The sequence below is a fragment of the Acomys russatus genome, chromosome 14 (assembly GCF_903995435.1).
Source record: "Acomys russatus chromosome 14, mAcoRus1.1, whole genome shotgun sequence".
NCBI lineage: Eukaryota > Metazoa > Chordata > Mammalia > Rodentia > Muridae > Acomys > Acomys russatus.
In genome coordinates this window covers 47013004-47037224 of record NC_067150.1, presented here as the reverse complement: position 1 = coordinate 47037224, position 24221 = coordinate 47013004, and the positions used below count along the sequence as shown (strand labels likewise).

At 38.3% G+C, this 24221-nt stretch overlaps 1 protein-coding gene across 3 annotated transcripts in view; it reads left to right on the top strand.

Moving 5' to 3' along the window:
- The window catches only part of Scaper (S-phase cyclin A associated protein in the ER), a 315920-nt gene that overhangs the window by 101656 nt on the left and 190043 nt on the right, over positions 1-24221 (top strand). For all 3 annotated transcript variants that reach the window (XM_051156493.1, XM_051156492.1, XM_051156489.1), the window contains 2 exons: positions 15399-15535; positions 21200-21265. In XM_051156493.1, coding sequence (XP_051012450.1) covers positions 15399-15535; positions 21200-21265 — 203 coding nt within the window. The remainder of the gene's footprint in view (positions 1-15398; positions 15536-21199; positions 21266-24221) is intronic.

Sequence of the window (24221 nt, the reverse complement as noted above, 5' to 3'; positions counted from 1 at the left end):
GAGAAACAACATTAGCTTTGATGCTTGATTTCTTCAACATCTTGCCTCACACCATCTAATACTGCACATAGTATTTTTGGTATAAGATGCATTTTATTTATTTATTTATTTGTTTATTTATTTATTTATTTGTAAGGAAAATGAAGTTTAAAAGTTATGGTTGGTTGTCTTTCTCTGTTGTGAATCTGTGATCTATTTGTTTTTGTATTCCAAACATGTGAGTTGGACAAGTTCCGTTTTACTGTTTTTATTCTGCATTCTCAAATATGAAGCAAAATAACAGTTAATTTCCATTCATTTCCTGAAAACTATTAGCAAGATCTTCATGAAGGATCTTAAATTTACCAATGTTCATTGGATATTTACAATCAAAGATGATATTTAAATGCTCAATTCTTATTCTATTGCTGGAAATTATGCTAATTAAGTTGTGGCTGGAAATTTCAAATTTCATATAAGCAAAAGCATAAAAAATGTCACTGCATCGGATGAAATACAAGCTGAGCTCATTGATGATATTGTGTCTGGTATCCATGGTTATGGAAGAAGTGTAACATCTTGATCCATCTGAGAAACAGAAAACTCCACTAAGACTCACTCATTTCCTTACTTTTCCTTTGTACGAGCAGACACCTTTACTCTCTTGTTAAGAAGAGCATTGTGTAACTGTCAACAGAAAAGCAAAGCAAATGAACAAACTCCAAATCAGTTTTTCTTAAACTTCTTAATGCTGCGACCCCTTATCCTTTTAAATGTGGACTCCCAGCCATAAAATCATTGCTGATGTCACTTCATGATGATAACGTCACTGCGGTTATGAACTGTAATGTAAACATCTGACAGGCGAGATGTGTAAGGGCCATTTTCTTCCTCAAAGGGGTCGTGACCCACAGGTTGAGAACTACTGCTCTAAATCATTCAGTTCTTCCAATTTCCCCCCATTTTGTGCTTGAATAGGGATAGTGAGTTTAAGTCAAATTGAGAAATTATTTTAATTAATGTGTGTGTGTGTGTGTGTGTGTGTGTGTGTGTGTGTGTGTGTAGATCAACTCGTAGGAGTCAGTTCTTTCCTTTCAGCACATGGGTTCTGGGGATTGTATTCAGGTTTTAGGCTTAGTGGCCAAGCACCTCTACCTACTGAGCCACCTCTCTAGCCTCTACTTTTATTATTAATACTAAAAATTAAGAGTCACATTAAGTGTTATTCTTATCTTTTATTAAAAATGTCGTTTTGGAGGCTGGAGATATGGATCAGCTATTAAGACCACTTGCTGTTCTTGCCGAGAGCGTGGTGGGGGGGGGGGATTGGACTCCCAGCGTCCACATGGTGGCTCACAGCCACTTGTAACTCCAGCTAGGAATCTGCGGCCATCTTTTGACCTCTGTAGGCATCAGGCACACATGTGCTGTACATACATGCAAGCAAAACAGTTATACTCACAAAATTACATGTATCTAAGTTTTTAAAATAATTTTTGGAATTTGGAAATTTGGAAAAAAAATAAGTTTTGGAAACATTACTAAATATTTAGGTTTGGAAATCCAAAGAGCCTTAAGTTTACAGAGACTTTTGTTTTAAACGGTTAGTTTACTTCAAAGTCAGATGTGTGTGCGGTATGCGCTGGTGTGCAGCTGCATTCATGTGTTTGTAGGGGCGCATCCTCAGGTCGGAATCAGCCCAGCCGGCTCCATCGCACCTGGCTGTTATGTGTGTTAGAGGGCAAACCCTAGCAATAGTGCTTGTGCTGGTAGTAAGCACGTTACCAACTGAAGTATCTTTCCCAGATCCATAAAACAATTTTAAGTAGGTAAAAAAAATGCAGTTGAGAAATTAAGCCGTTCTTTAGTAAAACTCTTCTTCTGTGACTCCTAGACACATCTTATAATGCAGTTAAGCTAATACACATGTGGAAAGCCACTTCTGCAATAGTTCTACGTAAGTCATCAGTCAGTGAATTTTAGTTGTGTTCAGCAGGGAAAGGCATGTCTGCTGTGTCAGAAAATCAAATGCTGTGAGCATGGTTTTCACCATACCACAGTTTAGTTTTCTAAAGTTCCTGCTTCAGATTCTTGCTATATTTTCCCCAAGTGAATCTTTGATCAAAGTATCTATCTTATCTCTCTATATCTCTATATCTCTATCTATCTATCCATCCATCCATCCATCCATCCGTCCATCCATCCATCCGGTCTTAAATTCAGATCTTCCTTCTCAGGCTTCTGAACGATATGGTATCAGTATGTAACACATTTGACGCCTACTTTTAATTTTAAAAAATTAAAGATATATTTTATGTATTGAATATTTTGCCGACATATATGTGTGCACACCACATGCATGCATCACATATGCTCGTGGTGGCCATAGAAATCAGAAGACGGGTCTGATTCCCTAGAACTAGAATTATGGATGGTTGTTAGCAACCCTGTGTGTGCTGAGAGTGAAACTCAGGTCCTCTAAGAGAGCAGCAAGTGCTCTTGACCACTGAGCTATTTCTCCAGGTCCTGTTTTTAATAATGTGAGTTCATGGTTTTACTATTTCCCTTTTACTCCTTTCTTGGACTTTATTTTTATTTCTATTTTACTTTTGGTTGTGATGAATATACTTAATTTTTTCACATTGGTTCATCTTTATAGTACCAGTGTTTCATATATATAGTATTTATGAATTCAAGGTTTCTGATTCTAATCTTCCATATTTTAAGTGCTTTCTCTAGATGTTTAATGCTGTTTTGGTGTGAGAATTTCCTATTTCTAATTTATTAGCTGTCTTATTTGTATAAGTTTAATCTTTCAATGTGATGATTACATTTGTTCATTTTTTAAAATTACTTTTTGTCCTACTGGTAGAATAAGTTAATGGCATGCTATTTTTTTAAGACCTGTGTCTTAATTCCTGTGTCTAAATTTGTGGCTGATGTAGCTATATAATTCATTTCATAGTTCTGTTATCAGGATTATATACACAGAGTAAGGTAGGAACTATTTTTTTTTCTCATTCAGAAGACGTATACAATATAAGGGAAAAGATTTGGGAGACAGTCTGTTCACTACACCTAGAAACTGGATGTGGCCTCTTTCTTTGAGCTGCAGTCCCAGGCCCGTTGCTTCTTATGGGAAGATTTATTTTTAAACATGCTTAATGAACAAAACTATAAAAACTTTTTTTCTCCTTGATTTTCTTGTGCTAATTCCAAGAAATTATTTTTTACCTTTAAAAGTATATTTATAGCTACTGAGTATTTGTGTATTGTTTAGTTCCCTACTTAATGTGTAGATAGATGTAACCCACCTTTAGTCCTAATATTTTTTGTTGTTGTTGTTTGATTTAGATAAATCTCTCAAATAGCTTCCTTCCATGTTTTGTTCTTGTATTCAGTATTTTATAGTATTGTAGTTTATTCTGCAATGTACAAAATTGATAGGTAACTTTTTCAGTTAAAGAAATAGAACCATGTTTTTGGATTATTTTTTTAAGAGCTGGTCGTATGACTGTCATGTTTTACGTTGCTTTCAGGTATGTAATTTGATAACTTGGCACACGCACATACTCTTGAACACCTCATCATGACCAAGACAGTGAGCACGGCCATCATCTCAGCTGGCCCTCATCTGTGCATCTGCTGCTTCTCAGATGTTTGTTTGTTTGTTTTTTTTGTTTGTTTGTTTTGTTTTGTTTTGTTTTGTTTTTGAGAGAGAGATTTTGAGGTTTCTGGTTTTAATAATAGGTTTATCATTTTTTTTGGCAGTTTAATCAAGTTTTGTTTCATGTAGTATACTTTTTGTGCTTAGATATTTGTATACATGCTAAAACTGTTATGTCTTCTTGGTTGACTCCTTTATTGGTGAAACATTAGCCCTCTATCCTTGGTCACATTATCTTGCTGTGAAAAATCTCCCTTGCCTCATATTGATATAGCCATTTCCTAATTTTCTGTTTGCCGTTGTATCCTATTTTTGCATGCACCTTATTTAAAGAGTATTAGTTTGATTTCTGCTGGTGGTGTGACGTTTCGGGCTCCGGCACGGCCTTGTCGTAATGACTGGGTACCACTGGAGGTCAAGCAGTACGAGCTCCGATGCTTTGACCGTTACCTCCTCTTTGACTTTGAATCTAGAGGGTGATGCCTTTTTTTTTTTTTTTTTTTTTTTTTTTTTTGATATGTGCTATCATTGTTACTCTGTTATTGAAAGATTTCTAAGGATAGTGCTAGCAGTAATCTAAGTTACTAGATCTGAGCATGCGGAAAACTCCTTTTGCTGCCTTATAAGACTAGGATTGTTATGTTGAACTGTTTCTTGAGTCTCCATAACATGATCTAGTAATGAGGTTGGTGAACTCTTGAGTCTTTTTTTTTTTTTTTTTTTTTGAGTCATCTGTTAAGCCTCAGATTAGTTCAGAATGAACGTCAGAATCTGCACAGAAAGCCCTTGTCCCATTCATCATCTTCACCCACGAGAAAACTGATAGAGAATTTGTAATGTCACTGAGTGGCGAGAGGACAGATGGTGGGCTATAATCCTTATCAGGGGATGGCATTTTCTCTTTTACTTGGTGTCTATTTTACTGTATTTCATTAGCTTCATTTTTCTCATCTGTCACTTCAAACAGTATAATACATAGATTGTAATTGATAAAACCTCTAGTGTGTCTATATCTGAAGTCAGGAACCTTAACGGAGTTGAGGCTTTTGTATAATTAAAATGCCCTCTCTAGTTTAAACTTGTCAGTGCCATATATATTTAGTTTCGTTTTTCAAAGGTTGCTGTCACTTAAGGGCACCATTTTGACAGAGGATACTACATTTCAGGCTTTCTCAAATTTACTATTTGACAAATTTATAAACCATAAATAGAATGGAACTCTTAAACCTTTATTTCTTCGCGTATTTGTAAGAACTTGCTTGTACCCTGCATTAGGCCCTTACCACGGAACAATAGCAAGTGCTAGAAACCACCTCTGGTACACATTACAGTTTCTTAAATCTCCCAGCACCGTTGGTTTCATGTGAATTAGCTTCTCTGTGCAGTGCCTTCATTTTGGATAGTGTTGGTTAACACCCAGGAATTATTTCTATATTCAGCCAACAAAAGCCATCAGTAATAAATCAACTTTAAAGTGTTTCTCCAAACTGCTTCTTGCAGATAAGATCATTTATGAGGAATGATGTCAACAAGAGTTTGTTACATATTTTTCAAAAAAATAAAAAAATTGAAGCTAAAACCCTGATGTCCAGAGAATCGGTCCTCTTTAACAGAAGCAGCTAACCTGTATCCTTGACACAGAGTAGGTGTTAAGTGTTAGGATTTGAGCTAAAGCTTACATATGTATTGTTTCCAGTGTGCTGTATCTGTGAGCACAGTCTGAAATAGTGACCTATCTAAACATGCCGTGTTTTAAATGGAGTGTTATTTTATCTGCCCTTCCTCTCTGTTTTCCTCTTAACTGTCCTCCTCCTCCTCTTCCCATTCTGTACACTGTCATCTCTGTCCTTATTCCCTTATCTTTTTTTACCTTTGACTTTACTAAGTGAGTGAGATGAGGAAAAGTCACTCGTCTTTTTTTTACTTTACACTTTAAGATTATGTAATGAATATTTTAGAAATGTAAATAGTTTTAAAATTTTTAATGAGATGATGTGTAGCATTGCTTTAACATATAATTGTCTACTTCTGTTTTCTCATGTATTTACTGCATGAGTTTCTTTATAGGGGAATCATTTAGGTTTTTTAATGCTAGTTCTACTGAAGCAAGCTTACTGAAATAACTTTTTTAAACTGCACATTTATTAAATGGTAAGTGGACTGGGCTGCAGAATTTGTTTAGTGAGGGGACTGTATGTGTTAGCAGCATCAGTCTGTGGAACAGAGACAGGCACACTATTAGCTAAACAACAGCCTCGTTTTTACTGGTTAAAGCTCTAGATGTCTTGACATAAGGACTAAGATTGCTGTGTTTTCCTAATTTTTTTTTAAAACAGGGTCTTACTATGTAGGGCTGGCCTGGGACTTGCTACCTCACCTAGATCTTTGTCCTTAGTTCTAGGATTAAAGGTGTACACCACCACATCCAGCCTGATTTACCTGATTTTAGCCATTACAGAGCAATGGGGGTGTGGGGAATTAGTGTTGAAGTGTGGTTTTTAAAAAGGATCAGAATCAAAAGTTCTGTTCTGTGATTCTGTTCTGTGAGAGTAACCTGTGCGTTAGGGAGAAACCACACCTAAAACACTAATCTCATGGGATGGACCACAACTGAGGATGCAGGAGAGTGTGGCCTCCTTGCACACAGGTGCTCAAGCTCTACTTGTAAGCCAGGGAACATGGAATCCATCATATCAGACCCTTTGTGGGTAGGAAGAAAACTTTACTAGGGAATCATACTGTCAAGCTGTCTGTCAGGAGGCAGAGAAAACCTTGTCAGTTTTAAGGGGACAGGTAGTGGCAGAAGGAGAGGTACAGGCCAGAGCCACCTGAGGTTAGCATTGGGGCTTTGATCTGTTGTACACTGTTGATTTTAATCAGGTACTAGATCTGTTGCATGAGATAGCTGACCACTAGCACTGGCATGGAGAAGCATAGTAGTGGCCTTCCTGGTAAAAAGAAACCAGCCTGTGAGATTCCTGAGGAATGCTGAGTTTAGGTTTCTGTTCCCCATAACTGTCCTTCTGCTTAGCTGGTCAGAGTCCTTCTGTTTAGGACATTGTCACCAGCACCACCATATTGGGGGTCCACTATGGCCCTAACACTACTCAGGTATACTGGATTCTGAACCTACACCAGAAAGAGCAAAGCTGCAGCCTATCAGCCAGTGGGTAGATACCGCAGGCAAGCTTCCTTTCATGCCTGGCCATTGGATTAAGTGAAAGGCATTTGAACCTAATCAAACTAGCTACTGCAAGCAGTGGGGTCAGTTTTGATCAGCACAGATAACTAACTAGTATGTTCAAGTTCTGTGTTACCCTGTGGTTGGTAGTTAACTTTTGTCCTGTTGCAGGAGTTACACATAGAAGTCAGTCCAGAAAGCTGAGGATCAATGCACACATATCATTTCTCTTAGTAAAACACCTCATTATTTTCATATTTCTACAGGAGATGGTTTTCTCTGTATTTCTACATTTGAGTCTCTGTAGTATATACTTTTAGTATAAGAATACTGTGCAAAAACTTGATTTCTAGTTCAAATCTTGAATGCTTAAGAAAAAAAATTATTGTGATTTCATTTACTTCATTTGTCAAAACAGGAATTTCAGAGCTCATGAATACATATTGTTCATGCTTGTAAAGTGACTGTCTTTCAACCTGGTTATTTTGATGAATTTACAGTATACACAATAGTAGACAGAAAAGTTTGGTAAACCTCCATGTCCTCATTGCCAGTCTTCCAGTGACAAATTGAAGATGACCTCTGACTTGATGACATTTCACTAATGTCCACTGAATTTGTTTAATATAGGTTCCAGATATTTTAAAATAATGGCTCCTTTTAGGGGTACAATTCTGACTATAGTGCCCCAGGACCTAGCCCATGCCTAAGCACAAACTAAGTACAGAGTCACACATGTGTGCATGTATGTGTTAGGGCTTGCACATATGGCAGTCAGAGAACAACTCGTAGGAACTGGTTCTCTCCTTCCATCATATGGGTCCTGGGTAGCTAACTCAGGTCATCCTGTTCAGAGGCAGCTTCCTTTTGAGGACTGAGCCATCTCACTATGCCCTGAGACATTTTTTTTAGTAGATGCCTCAGAAAATGCATATAAGAATATGATTTTGAGGCTTTTAAATATTGATAATAACTCATTTGTAGTCTTTTGACTTGGAAGTTAGTTTTGCCTTCATTAGTTTTGTTTTGCTTTTAATCTTTGAGAGTGATGAACACATTCATTGTTTTGTGGCATGAAATGCTGTTGTCTAAAAGGCTCATGGTTCCCTTTCTTCTGTGGGAAGATACTTGATATTTTTGTTGGTTTGTTTCTCTAAATAGCAAGCAATTTTCCTATTTCTTTGGAGCCACACAGTTTAAGAGGTTATATCTTGGTATTACCTACTAAGGTCTTTTTTTTTTTTTTGAAGGTAAGTTATTCTGCAGCCCAAGCTGGCCTGGGAGTCACAATGTAATATAGAAAGCCTCAAATTCTTGGCAATTCTCTAGCCTCACCTGCAGTTACAGGTATTGGCTGTAATAGTTTGTTTTTACTATTTTGTTTGTTTGCTTAGGATCACATTGTATTTAGTCTTTGTCCTGGTAATGTTGGCACTTGACATGGCTACTATTTTTGTTGTTGTTGTTGTTTTTATTTTTGTATTAGGTGAGTTTTATAAAACTTGTTTAAAAGGAGTTGTGATTCAGGGTAGCTGTTGCTGTGTGTTGGAAAATGCACTGGCTGCTTTCTCAGGTGTCCTGGTTGTTTCCTTTTTCTCTTACCTAGGCTGCTTATTTATGTTGTCAGCGTAGTGCATGAAGGCCTGCCCCTTGAAGAAGCCCTGGTGGCTAAGTTTTAAGAGTTTATAGGGACTGTCCTCCTAATTAACCTTCATAATGAGGGCACCATCAGTCACCTGCAGGTGAGATGGTCACCCCTTTCCTTCCCAAATACTGTTCTCAAGAGACTGCTGAGCTCTTCACTGGGTGGTGGGTAGCTTCATGTTCCTTGGAAAGACCATGACTCCTGCTCATGTGATGGTAGTTTGTTCTCAGATGTTTTTATTTGTGGCTATGGGTGTTCCTTCTTAGTATGTTTTGGTGTGTGTGTGTGTGTGTGTGTGTGTGTGTGTGTGTGTGTGTTTTCTTATTGAATTTCCCTAGTTTTATAAGGTGATTCAGATAATCTAAAATTCTGCTTCTATTGTTAGCTTTTTCTCAGAATGTTGATAATTTTAATGACCAAAAAAAAAAAAAAAAGAATTTTAATTTTTCCTCAAAAATATACCATGATCTTACTGAACTGATCTTCAGGGTGAAGTCTTGTACACACATTCAAATCCATGAGCCCTGTCAACACTCACTTCTGTGTAGTTCCTTCCCGGTTTGATTTAGAACAACTATTTATTATACTGTGTTACGTCCAATAATGTATCATTTTTAAACATCAAAAGGTGATCTGGGGTATGGAGAGAGAAAATAAAAAAGGGTGGTCTTGCTCTTCACAAAAAGCCAAACATAACTACAGGAGTATTTGTTGCACTGTTACTTTGTGTATTGGAAGTTTTATGCTGCTAGCATGATTAACAATGAGCCCCTGGCAAGAATAGATGTAGCTGTGAGATACAGTACCTGCATTCACTAGCTTAGGTTGTAGAAAATTTAGTGGGAAGAATATATGTTTAGAATATTTAATTGAAAGCAGCTCATAAAATGTTATCACAATCCCATTTTTGTTAAACATACGTACAAAGAAAATATCTCTAGACTGTGTTCTAAAATAATTGTTAGTTTGGAGGTGGTAAGAGTCATAGGAAGTTTCTCTTTTAATTTTATTAGCTTTTCTATGATTAACATGTATTGGTTTTGTATTAAGTAAAGTTATTAGTCAAATAAAAACATTCTCATTATTAATTTTGAGATTAAAAAAGTTGATTAGTATGAATATATTGTATATGTCAATACATGTGTCAATATCTTTTAAAAATATGATTCTTCAGGGGGTCTTATTCTACCCCAATACACTCACATTATAGCCCATGTGACTTCAAATTCATGACATCCCTCCTACCTTAACCTTCCAAGTCACTATTAACAGATGTGCATCACCACACCTGCCTGAAAAAGGTAAGGCTGTTGGTTGTTCTAGTTAAAGTCTAATCCTTTTTTGTATAGTATCTTTCATTGGGTATAGGACCCGTAAGGATCTCTAAAGATATGTGAATGGCATTTATGTGCACTTTTAAAAAGTATAATTGGATCTTTCATGAAATTAAAGATGTCATTGGGGCATTCCTTTTCTGTAGTGTAGGAATAGAAATGGCATACTAGTGTGTAGACTGTTAGAGCAGTCTAGGGGGAAGGGATGTGTAGTATTGAAAAAAGCTGTCTTGTGCAGGTCTTGCATACCTCCACAGCCTCTGTGAATTCATATGTACTCTGTCCTTTTGTGTCTGGAAAACACTGTTCTTGGAGTCAGCCATTCCCTCTAGCTTGTACAGTCTTTCTACCACCTCTTCCACATAAATCCCCGAGCCTTGCTTGAGGTGAGGGCTTGGATGACGACATCCCACTAGGCCTGAGTGCTCCAAAGTTTCTCATTCTGCACATTTTCCAGTTGTGTGTATCTGTGGTACGTCCTGTCTACTTAAAAAAGAAGTCTCTGACATGGCTTGAAAGAGGCTCTGCTCTACGGGTAGAGAATTATGTCACTAGGACTCAGTAATGGGTCCCAGTATAATTGCTATATTTTTCTGACATAATAGCAAGTTCAAGCCAGACTGTGTTTCAGCACTGAGAGGGGGAAGTGGACATGGAAGTCCACTCCTAACCTAAAAGCCATTCGCTTGGTAGCTACTGCAAAGGAACAACTGGTTTTTTCCAGGGCACTGTCACCACAGTAGGCACCCATGCCCAAGAGTAGTTGTCCAACACATATGAACTCAAGTGTGTGTGTGTGTGTGTGTGTGTGTGTGTGTGTGTGTGTGATTAGTCTTTTGCTTCTTGATTCTCTTTTTGTGGAGTTTCTGTTTTTGCTTTTTGAAAGAGAGCGAGAAGGAACATAAAGTTGGGTAGGAGGGAGGTGGGGAGGATCTAGGAGGAATTTGGGACATAGGAAATCAGAAAATATATAAAAATAATTTTAAGATGCACAAAAAATCAAAGTAAGTTGATAATAACAACAACAGTAATAATAATAAACCAAAAATGGTGGAAGGTTGCAGCCTTTTCTCCTAAGGTCGAGGCTGTTAGATCAGGTGGTGTGGAAATGAAGGGAACCAAGCTGGCCTCTCCAGGACAGACTTGTGCCTTTATTGAGAACAACAGAAGGACACCAACCTCTCTGAGGAAGTGGAGACTAGGCAGGTGGCACTGGGGCTCGGGGATTTAGAAGATAGAAAATGGGGCTTTGAGGATGGAAGAGTCCAGCTGCAGGTCAGTTCCCCACAGCCTCAAAGTGGTAGATGCCAAGAAAGGTTGGTTTGTTGATCTTGCACAAAGCTTCCTGAGTCCTCGCAGGGCTCGAGCATTATATGTCAGGTCAGCTTTCCTGTCTGGAGTTTCCCAGCCCACCTAAGACATTTAGGTCAGTAACCCTGTAATGATTAAGATAGTGACCACTTTTACTACTTCTCTTCAACACTGTTAAAATATTAGCCAGAAAAATTAAATAAGAAAAAGTCCAAATCAGGAGCTAGGTTTGGTAGCACAGGCCCATGAGCTCAGCACCCAGAAGATGAGTTTACAGCTACCCTAGTTCTAGAAATGGATTGGATTTTCAATTACATTCATGTACCTATATGTATAATTACCACTTAGATCATTGTTTCTGATTAATGCCAAAATATAAGTGTGTTCTATGTAACAAAGTTATCAAGTTACTCCTACTTGGGACAAAGTACCCACCATTTTTTTGGTTTGTGAGACTTTCTTTATCCTTTTTTTCTTATTTCTTTTTTAATGTTGATATGGGAAGAATATGAGCTTATTTTCACAGTTCAAACTCATTTCTAACATTTGTAACATACATGGCCAAGACTACAGTTTCCACAGTCAACATCTGGTTTTAAATTTGGTCTTTTGTTACTCAGTCAAGGTTTTGACTGTCTAGCTTTGGACATGTTGATTGAGACTGTATTCTTCTATTACTTGAAATGGAAAAAATAAAACTATACCCCTTCTCATTGTGTCTTAGTTTTAGTTCTAAGGACTAAGTGAGTGGTTTTTATGTGAAACACTTTGCTTAATGAGTGTTGTATAATAACCTTTATAATAGTGTTACTGTTTTCATTTTCCCATTTCAAACATTAACTCGTGTCTGCCATATGCTGTGCACAATTATAAACAGAAATTTTGTTTTATTGCAGACAAGTAAAGTTTTGTTGTTTTGTAAGCTCTAGAAGAAAATAAACAGAGCAAGGCTATAACAAACAAATAGGTCATTGCCTAAGGTTCTTTTTTTAGTTGAGAATATGCACATTCCTGGGAAGAAATATTACTGGCTAGGGAACAAGATGTAATTCTGAGACAGTAGTGTTTCTGATGAGTGTGAGGGAAAGGAATACCACCTTTTGTGGCATGGAAATTACATCTTACCATGGTGTGATGGCATTAAGTATGTGTGCAGTATGCATACACACAGGTACGAGTGCAATCACTTGTGTGCATGTGGAGGTCAGAGGTCAACTTCAGTTACCTTTGTTGCATTACACCTTGTTTTTGTTTTGTTTTGTTTTTGAGACAATCTCTCTGTAAAACCAGAGTTAACTGTTTTCATCTGGACTAGCTGGCCAGCTATCTCCTATCTCCTGTGCTGAAGCTACAGTCACATGCTGCCATACTTACACCTTGCTTTTACATAGGTGCTAGACTGCTAACTTACATCCCATGTGTGCACAGCAAGCACTTTACCCACTTTACCCTACTCTCTCTAGCCCCCAAGATTTTAAACTTTTCTCACTTTACTTGTGTGTGTGTGTGTGTGTGTGTGTGTGTGTGTGTGTGTGTGTGTGTATGTATGTCTCTGTCTCTCTCTGTCTCTGTCTCTTTTTCTGTTTCTCTCTCTCTCTGTCTCTCTCTCTCTGTGTGTGTGTGTATGTATGTATGTATGTATGTATGTCTCTGTCTCTGTCTCTCTCTGTCTCTTTTTCTGTTTCTCTCTCTCTGTCTCTTTTTCTGTTTCTCTCTCTCTGTCTCTCTCTCTCTGTGTGTGTGTGTGTGTGTGTGTGTGTGTGTGTATGTGTGTGTGTGTGTTTTCACAAACCTGGGGGACGCTAAGTCTCCCTCTCAACAGTCTTTAGTTCTTTGTCTAGGCTTGGGACTCTTGAGATTTTTCCTTTGCCACATTAGCATGTGTATTGATATTGCCTTGTTTAGGCACCCATCTTGTTGAGTTGTTGGGTGAAGATTCTCTATCATTTCTCAGAACACAATCCCAAGGGAAGTCTTCTGGGCGTCTGGTTTTTAGTCTTTCTTGATGTCTCTGGCACTTGAGGTTGTGTTTTAGATGTACCCCCAGGGCCTGGCTCCTTCAACCCATTGATCTCTGCAGTGGATCCAGTTGTAGTTTTCTGCAGTGGTGTCCATTTGCTGTAGAGAGATGCTTCTTTGATTGAGGGGTGGGAGTTACACTTATCTGTGGGTATAAGGATTTGTGTTAGAAATTTGTTAGGAATTATGCTGGTTTGTAGAATAGGAGTGGTAGGCTCTCCTCTGAGATCCATGGGTAGTTGGTTAGGTTTCTAGTACCAGACGTGATTTCCCTCCTCTTGAATGGGTCTTGTTTCCAACTAGACAGCTTTTGCTTATCACCAAGATATGAGTGTTACTACTGCTCCTTTAGGGCTCTTTGCCATCCTGGTCTGTGTTATGGCTATGTTATAGATGCCACAGGTGGATAGATAGGACTGTTGATTTCTTCCCTCCCTTGGCAGCTTGTATAGTAAGTACTCTGGGACTGTGGAAGCTAAACTACACAAGTGTGCAGTGTATATGCAGGTGTTCATGTCTGTGGAGCCAGAGGACAATGCCAGCTGAGTTTCTTCAGTTGCCCTCCACCTTGTCTTTTGACACAGAGCCACCAGTTGGCTTAGAACTTGCTCAGTAGACTAGGCTGGCTGATGAGGGAATAGCAGAGGTCCTTTTGCCTCCATTTCCCCAGTAGGGGTTTGGGGGAGCATAAGTATACCCACCACTCCATGCTTTTTTTAAAATGTGGGTTCTGGAGGGTTGAACTCAGCTCTAAGGCTTGTGGGACAAGCACTTTCCTGACTGAAGTATCACCTTAGCTTGAGAAAGTTTTGATAAGAGTAATATTCAGACTTACTAATATTTGATCTATGTTTTTAAAAATAACTGGTTTTTTTATATACAGAAAAGACCTAGAAGGGTTGGGCAGGTGGCTCAGTGAGAAAGAGCTCCCAAATAAGCATGAGGACCTGGGTTCTGATCCTGACACTCAAGTAAAAAGCTGACTGCAGCCACACATGTCTATAACCCTAGTGCAAAGTGTAGGCTGGGGGGCATGGCGCAGAATCAGGAGGATCACTGGGGTTTGCTTGCTACCTAGACTCTAGTCTCCATGCACACACACCTGTGCAGCCAGGTGCATACACACTGCACGCATACAACACATACACACAGGAAAAGTTTTACAAGTGTAATTAGAAACTGAAATACTAGTTGAAGGGTTATTTCAGTTATACAGATGTCACCTAATGAGGACTTAAACTTGTGATACCAGTGAGGACTAGTGGGTGAATTTGGAAGGGAATTTGGGTTGTATTTGAAAAGAGAATGGCTAGGTTCAGCTAATGTATTAGATTGAGCAATTATGTAAAAATAGCACAGTTTATGAATGCGGGGAGCTTAAGAATTTTATGGGCATGAAGAGAGGTTCAAAAAACAATTCTAGGAAAATGAGTGAGTGTGTAGATAAGCTAATGTACATATGTTCTGACTGCCTGGCACTGTTCTTGAGGTATAGTATCCTAAAAAAGTGAAAGCGGTTGACACAGGTTCTCCTGTAGATACATTACTCTTCTGTAGCTATAGACACAGTACTTGGGGAGCTCCGTGTAGAGTTGGGGTTTTGCCGTGTAAATATGAATGAAGAGAAAGGAATGGAGTATGTGACATGGAGTGGTACAGTGAGAAGAAGTTAAATACAAGATGATGAGGAAGGAAACAAGTCAAATTCTGCATTCCAACCAAACTGAAACTGTCTCCAGGACTACGTTACAGTTTCCCCTCTGGCATGTGTTTTCTGAGATGATTTCTGTTTCTCTCCTTCCTCCCTTTTCCCTGCTCTTGTCTGGATGAGCACACAAATCTAGCATCTGCTCATCTCCTGTTCAGCATTGAAGGCCCAGCAGACACTGCACTGCCTCACTGCAGCCTTCCCTCTTTACCTTCGCTGACCAGCTGTCTCGTCTTCCCCTTAGCTTCTTATAGAGCATTAAATGGTTAACTGAATACGTGTATGGTTCTATCATTTTGTGTATACTTTTTCCTTTCTCTTTGCACTTGTATGTCCATGTATCCTTAGCTTATAGTCCATTTGGTGTCCACCAAAGGTTTGAGGAGTCATGGAAAATCTCAACTAAAACAGATTCTTCACTGTTTCTCAAAGCAACTGTGAAAGCCATTATCACCTAGGGATTATTTTAGTTTCTTTTATATTATCTATTCTGTAGTGATCTTGTATTATTTTAAAATATCATCACCGTCATCATTTCATTGACTGTTTTGCAGGAACATCTGTCTTTGAAGAAGTATGTTGTTGATATTGTGATTGAAAGTACAGCTCCACCAGAACCTGTGAAAGATGGAGAAGAGAGGCAAAAGAATAAGAAAAAAGCTAAAAAGATAAAAGCACGGATGAACTCCAGGTAACACAACTGTCCTTAAATACAAAACAAAAGCTCTTAGGGATGGATCATTTAATTTAATGGAAGAAAAAAAAAACATTTAAACTTGTTTGCTTCAAAAAGCTTTGGAAAAACCACCAGTGAACCTAATTTATAGCCACTTTCTTTGATTGAGAAAGAAAACTGAGTATTGATCCAAAGCCCTCACTTTCACCTGCTCAAGGGCTCTTCTTATAATTAGATGCCACGGCCATGCCAAGTGTGTGCCTCTTCCAGCATACAATGTTACATTTAAATATTTGTAAACTTAGCCTATTTTTCTTTCCAGCTATTGATTTTTAAATGAAGTATCAAAGAAAATCAATAGCAATCAACAAATAGAAGTCAGCTGGCTGTGGTGTCAAAGCCCATGACAGGGCTTAATTAATTTGGTTGCCTGTCACAACAGGAAAAGTTCAAGAAATATCTTAAAATGGAAAGTGAGTTATCAGACCTGTAGTTTATCACCAGCCTCCAAAGTGACATCTGAGATCAGACAGCTGTGTAGTACATTACCTCACAAGCTTTAAGTGTCACATGGTGACTGATGGGCCTTGTTTGAGGACACAAATATAATTCTTTCTTAGTTATACCTTTAGCATTTGAAAGAAAGCACTCCAAACGTGAGTGTCTCAAAAGAAGGAGGTGCTTAGCCCATGGAATTATTTATAAACATGTGGAACAAGAATAATGCTGAGTGATGTGGTTTTCTGTAGTCCAAGGCCACATTGTGGCCTGTGAAGGAATATGTTTCATCTCAAAGACTCAGACATAACTCCAGTATTTTGTTCCTTTAAAAATGAATAGTTAGAAACAATTATACTCACTTTACATCAAAACTCACTTATATCAAAACACTAGTCCAAGGGATACGTACCATGAAAAACTTTACTTACCAAGAAAGTGGGTCAGAGGAGAGGATATCCTACTGAGACTTTAGGTGAGAGTAACATGGAAGAATGGGGAAATAGTAGGACCCACAGAGTCCTGGAAACCTACAAGAAGAACTTTATGACAGGCAGATCTGGATCCTGGGGTCCTCCTCAAACTAAGGCACCAGCCAAGGAGAATATAGGCAGTAAGCTTCGAACCCCTACCAGGACCTAGCCGACGAACATGATATTCTCCACCGTTGAGTGGAGAGTGAGATCTGACTCTCACACGAACTCTGGTGCCCCTTTTCTGACCACGTCCCCTGGATGGGGAGGCCTGGCGGCACTCAGAGGAAGGATAGCAAGTTACCAAGAAGAGACTTGATATTCTAAGAGCATATATAGGGGGAGGAGGTCTCCCTCAATCACAGACATAGGGGAAGGGAGAAGGGGGGATGTGGGAGGGAGGGAGAATGGGAGGAAACAGGGGAAGGGCTAACAATCGAGATGTAATATGAATAAATTAATAAAAATTTAAAAAAAGTAATCCATGAAGTCTAGCATATACAAATACAAGTTCTAAACAAATCAAATATAGTTTTTACTTCTTCCCTAAAATTGTTGGAACAGAGAACTATATCTCCCTCTGTTGACTCTGTTTCTTAGCAATTAAACTTTATTATACAGCCCAACTAGCTTATACAAGAAGGAAAACGGTTAAAGGGACAAAAGAGTGAACCTTCCGGTAGCCATTCCACAGGACGGGTCCTTAGGTGTCTCTCTGGCCTGCGTGCTGGTCCAGCTGGTCCGTTGCCCCGCCGACTTTGTTATTCTCTCTTCCCCAACTCCTTCAGTCACGTGGGAAGGACCGGCTCCTTCTCCTGGTGAGGGTCCATTAGAAAGACAATAGTCTAGGTGGGGTTCCCAGGTCTGTTTCCTGAATTCCAGACCCAGGATGGCTCCACTCAGTCTGTCACAAGGTATTCATGGGGTGCCCCAAGGGTAAAGCCCGCCAAGACTGCTCCCACCTGTGACAAAGCTTAATCCTTCCCACATCCCTCTTATTTTTATTGCAAGAATTTATTGCATCTTATTAAATTGCAAGAATTTAACACTCATTTAAATTTTAGACTCAAACTCACTCCCAATGAGATAGTCAACAATGAAAGCATAAACCAATTAAAATGAAAGAACAGTGAAAAAAAAAAGAAACAATTAGTGATGTTTCCTGATTTGACTTTACAAAAGAAGGACATATGCCATGTATATCTTCTATACAGTCCTAAGGGTGAGTTTTTATGGCTCTTTTTTTTTTTTTTTTAAGATCTATTTATTTATTTATTATGTATACAGTGCTCAGGCCAGAAGAGGGCACCAGATCACATCATAGATGGGTGTGAGCCACCATGTGGTTGCTGGGAATTGAACTCAGGACCTCCGGAAGAGCAGACGGTGCTCGTAACCTCTGAGCCATCTCTCCAGCCCCTATGGCTCATTTTTGAGATGAACATTTCTCAGAATATTTTCATAGTTTACTTCGGGATATTGCTGGCGTGATTGAAGTTCCAGCTAAGGGCTTCTCACTCCTGACTCTTGCTATTTGGTTCCCTTTTCTTCTCTGTGTACACTCCTGCTAAGTCCTGATTTTATCTGCCCTATACTTACTGATTATAAATTTTACACCTTTAAGTGAAATTTAATATGCCTAAAACAAACTATTCTCGCATCTTCCTCTAACATCTGACCTCACCATTGTCTTCTCACTATAAGGAAATGAGCATTCTGTTGTCATTGCCTTGGTCAGAGCCCTTGTAAGTCGCCCATGACCTCCCACTTGGCACAGACAACATACTCATTCTTATTTCAAATAATGTTCTCTTTAAAGTGTCTGCCAGAGCTCACGCCAGACTACATCTCAGCATGGGGAGGGGAGGTAGGTACCTTGCTTTGCAGGTCACCCACGTTCAGCCACATAGTGGCGACAGCCATCTGTAGCTCCATTTCCAGGGATATCTGATGCCCTCTTTTCTGTCTTTTTTGAAAAAACTATTTTTTTTTCATTTTATTTTATTTTACTTATTATAATTTCTTCTCATTACATCCCGGTTGTTATCCCCTTGCTCTTATCTTTCCATTCCCACGCTCCCTCCTTTTTCTGACCTATTCTCCTCCCCTAGACCTCTGATGGGGAGAGCAGGGAGCCAGGGAAGACCTCCTCCCCGACTGTCTGGCCCGAGCCTGCATGCCCTTCCTCTGTGTACCTGCAAGGCCCTTCTGCCAAGGAGCAGTGATAAAATCCTGAGCACCAGAGTGCATGTCAGAGGTCCAGCGGCAGTTCCCCCATGCCCTCTTCTGTTGCCCTTGAGCACCAGGCTTACACAGGATGTATACATGCAGGCAGATATTCATGTATACAATAAAAAGTAAATCTTTCTTAAAATGTAGATCACCCACATTATCCTGCAGTTTCTTATCCCCACCCATTCTCTTTGCTCCTATTCTTTTTGTGCTCTTTCTTCTTTACTCTTTTCCTCCTTTTTCCTTTTTCCCATTTTCCCCTCTTTTTTCCTCCTCTCCCCTCCTATTTCCATTCTTTTTCCTTCTGCTTTTCTCCTTCCTCTGTTTTTCCATTATTATTATTATTATTATTATTATTATTATTATTATTATTATTGCTATTATTATTATACAGTATCTCACTGTATTGCTCTGGCTGACCCTGAGAGGCAGTTCTTCTGCATCTGTTTTCCTGACTGCTGGGATAATAAGTGTTTTCTACCATGCCCGATCTTTTTTATATCCATCCAACCATTTACCTACTTCCTGGGCCCTTGGCAGTCCTTCACATGCTTTCTGTAATTACAGACTGACTTTTCTTGTTCTATACATACTTATATTAAAATTCATACGCTCTTGCTGTTGCCTTTTGCTGAGTACTTTTTTCCAATATATATCTGCATTCTGGGTCAATACAGTCTGTTTCCCTTTTACTGTTAAACATATGGATCATATAGATAATATCAAAACCTTTGTTCGGTCATCCCTTAATAGGCATTTGAGTTGAAGTTTAATAGGTAGGAAGAGAGGCTCTTGGAGGATTTGGGAGGAGAGAAAATATGACCAAAATATATTATATGAAATTTAAATTAAAATACAAAAATGAACTATACAGCAGCTTGAATATTTTTTAAAACAAAAGCAAACATACAACCCAACATTGTAAAGGCAACTATTTAATAATTATAAAATTCAATGTTCATATATCTTGGTTTTTACCTTCTACTTTTCCTGTTTGGCTTTGAAGACAGTTGTATAAAACTCTTGTTAATGAGCACACTGTGTGTCATTTGCACAGATGGTTCACCATATCAGTGGTCTCCATGCATTATACCAAATGCAAACAAAATATTTAGACAGAGCGTGTTTAGAAAGTAATTTAGAAACAATGCCTGTATGACTTTGTCAGTTTCTCATTAGTGTGACGGCATTCCTGACAAGAACAGTGTAAAGGGAAAAATTATTTTGTGACAGTTTCATAGGTTCATGTCTATAATGGCACACATATGTGTTCCCACACACATTTAAACATACATATTCATACACCACACCATACAGCCACACTCATGAGAGGTAGGGGAACAGAGAATATAGATCTAACAGTTAAAAACGCTGTCATGGAGCCATTAATAGGCAAAGGTAATGTGACATGCAGAAAACAATGGCAAGTGGTGCAAACGGCCTGTCCACCTGGGTAAATTAAGCACAAGCACATTAAGCTCTTTAGCAAAGTGCACATGTCTTCAGAAAGGACGTTCAAGCTGCATCGTGTCTTTCAGAGAGTCGCTTCAGATACAAACAGGTAAGTATGTGTGATATAAATGGACGGATATATATTTTGAACAAACCTTCCAACAAAGAAAGTAATATTGTTAAAGTGACAGATTTCATGGCAAAAATGTTACAACATAAAGATAAAGAGATACCATTTCTTTAATCTTAGAGGAAGAGAGAGTTTGTATTTGTGAGTGTGGGTCTCTGGAGGTCAGAGGACAGCCTCATGTAGTGCTCCTTACCTTCCACCTTGCTAGAGACAAGGTCTCTTGTTCACCACGGTGCATCTGGATAGCTGGTCCACTAGTGTCTTGGACTTCTTCTATCTTGCTCAAGGAGCACTGAGGTTACCGATTGACGCTATCATACCTGGCTTTTCCTGGGATGTAGGCAGTGAAACTGAGGTCCTTAACCTTTTGTGACTCATACTTTACCAACAAGCCATTGCTCTCGCCCACACTTAATCCATTGCTTTAGTATGGCCTTTCTTCATGATGGCTATCACCTCCTGCTCTAGACATTGACAGTGTGTCGTCAGTATAAACAACACAACAACCCTTTGAGGGTTACATCAGCTTGTTTCCACAGTCTGTTATCTCTGAACTTAAGTGAAAAGTATTTACCTGTACTTAACTTTAAACTATGTATTTCTTGTGGGACATAGAAAGTTGGCCAACTCAGTCACCACAATTCTTTAATCAATCAAGCCTATAAACTCAGAAGTGTTGTTATTGAGTGAGATCTATATCGTATGAGGGAGTGTGTGCTTTCAGTCTGTCAGGGTAGCATTCATGTAATTTAAGGAAGTGATTTTAGAAATGAAACAGTTTGTCACATTAATAGTATGACACTGTACTAGGAAAGGAAAAACTCGCCTAAAGTTTTGTATCATTGTATAATTGGCTTTAAAATAACTAATAAAATATTTTTTTTTTCTCTTTAGGGCTAAAGAATATGAGAGTTTAGTGGAAACCAAAAATTCTGGCTCTGATTCACCTTATAAAGCAAAGTGAGTATTTTATTCCATATTTTAGTTATGTTTCTTCTTGGTTTCTGTCTTTAAAAGAACTGTGTCTGAATTGTCATACTGCTACTGGGGAAATTGGGATTCCCTTTTGGGTTCTTAGTCTTATTAATAAAAATAATTTAGGAATGCACTCAATCAGAAGCTTGAGGACAATTTTATTAGAATTTGAGATAAAACACAAGTTAGAAAGAGCAGAAATGATATAATATCTGCTCTCTGGTCATACTGAAAATACCCCCAGAAACAGTAACAGTAAGGTAATTGGGAAATTCACAAATACTTGCAGATAAAACAAGGAGATTAAATAACACATGGCTCAGCTATGAAGTCTGATAAGAAATTTTTACATCTTTTGAAATGAACAGAAACTTAAATAGTACAATCAGAATCTGTGGGATGCAGTGAAAATGTCCAAAAGGAAATTAATAGCATGAGATGTACATTCAAGAAAAGAAAGTCTGAAATGAGTTAGCTACACTCTCACCTTCAGACACCATAAAAGAAGAGTGAGCTTAAACACAAGAAAATAATTTTTTGAAATTTGGAGAAGTCTAATTTTCAGCAGAAACTGAAATAGTTTCTTCGTGAAGGAAAGGAGAGAATTCATATGCTAGTGCTTTGGAAAGATGAAATTGTGATCTGTCTCCAGCCTCCATCTCATTTGTTTAGGAGACCCAAGTGCCTCTGTTATACCCATTGTTGTCTTTTGATGTCCTGATACCTGGAGACTGATAGGGAAAATAATACATCCTGGAAGCCAGAAATGTAATAACTGATTTAGATGGAGGAAGATGGTGGATAGAGTGCCAGTCACTGATGTTAGCATCTCTGTAGAATAGGGCAAAAAGAGCTGGAAAGCTGTTTGTAGCATGGGTAATAGTGGAAAGGGAATGGCATTTCTTCTTCTTCTTCTTCTTCTTCTTCTTCTTCTTCTTCTTCTTCTTCTTCTTCTTCTTCTTCTCTTCTTCTCTTCTTCTCCTTCTCCTTCTCCTTCTCCTCTCTTCTCTCTCTTCTCCTCTCTTCTCTCCTTCTCCTTCTCCTTCTTCCTTCTTCTCCTCTTTTTTTTTTTCCCCTTGGTTTTCGAGACAGGGTTTCTCTGTGTAGCTTGGCTGTCCTGGACTCACTCTGTAGACCAGGCTGGCCTTGAACTCACAGCCATCCACCTGCCTCTGCCGCCTGAGTGCTGGGATTACAGACATGCACCACCACACCCGGCATTTCAATAGCAAATAGTCACAAGCATATTTTAAAAACCAAAAATTTCAGGAAAAGAAACCAAGGAGAAAATGATTGTTTCAGTGCATGCATCCAACCCTGCTGCAGAAAGTAGAGACTGAGACAAAAGTAACAACCTAGAACCTCAAATGTGCATTGTAATTTATCTACGAACTTATTTGAAAACAGAAAATTTAGTGAACAGAACAAGAAAAGAGATCTTCAGGATGTATGTATCAAAAGTGGCCTGGCATTGGCAGAGTAATGAGAAGAGAGAGTGATACCAAGAACACAATACTCACCTCATTACCAAGCAGAGTTTCTGTTTAAAAACACAGATATCCTAAAGTCTGTATAGCAAAATTATTGAAACTATAATACTGTAATTTTCCAATCAAAGAAAAGCTGAGGACTATTTGGATTGCCTGCTGAATACTACAGCATCTTTAAAGATGAGCAAGCATCTTTTCAGACTATTCCACAAAATAGAAAAGGAGCAATTCCAGACTCACTCTATGAAGCCAGTATTGCCTTGGATAACGACATGAAAATAAAAACATCAATAAGTTTAATTAATGAACATAGATGCAAAAATCCTCTAAAAAAAGTACTTGTAAACCAAATTTATTAACACATTTTAAAAGGATCATAAATTATGGTCAAGTTGAATTTATTGCTGTGATTAAAGATGGCTCAACATATATGGCATGATAAATATAGTATAATATATAAACATAATAATGGATAATAGTCAGTAATCATGTTAAAAGATGGAGAAAAAGCCTTTGACAAAATCCAACTTTCTACCACATGGTGGCTCACAACCGTCTATAATGTAATCTGATGTCCTCACTGACCTGCAGGTGTGCATGCAGGCAGAGCACTGTTTCCATAATAATAAATCATTTTAAAAATCCAACTTTCTGTCTTGATAAAGATATTAAGAAATAAGTAATACGGATAATACTTCAATACAACAAGGTTCTGTATGGCCGATCTGTTGTTGTACTGGATGGGAGAAAAACCAAAAGGTGTTTTCTCTAAAGTTAGCATGCACTATCACATTTCTTTTTGAAGAGGTATGGGGAAGGAGGAAGAAGAGAAAGAAGAAATCATAGCCATAGAAATAAGAGAAGAAAAAAGAAATAAGAGGGATATAAATAGGAAAAGAAATCAAATCTCCCTGTTTGCAAATGTTGTAATGCAATAATTGGAAGCCCATAAAAACTCTACCAAAAGATTCTTGGGTGTGCTAAGCACTTTCAGGAAAGTAACAGCATACAAAATCTGATTGGAAGCTTTTCTATATACCAACAGCTAACCCCTAAAATAACTATAAAAAATAAACACCTAGGTATAAACTTAGCCAGATACTGAAGAACTCCACAGAGGAAGCTATAAGGCACTGAAAGAAGAAATAGAAGACACTGGAAGATGCAGAGGCCTCTTGTGTTCATGGTTTGACAGACTGTTGTTAAAATAGTCATGTTACTAAATCTGTATACAGATTTAATGCAATCTTAATCAAAATACCACAGAAATAGAACATATATCCTAAATTTCATGTGGAAACTTTGAATAGCCAAATAAATCTAAACTATAAGCACTATTAAATGTATCACAATACTTTACTTCAAACTGTACTCTAGAGCTACATTAACAAAACCAGCATGGCACTTGGATAAAAACAGGCATGTAGACTGTTGAATAGTGTAGTTGATCC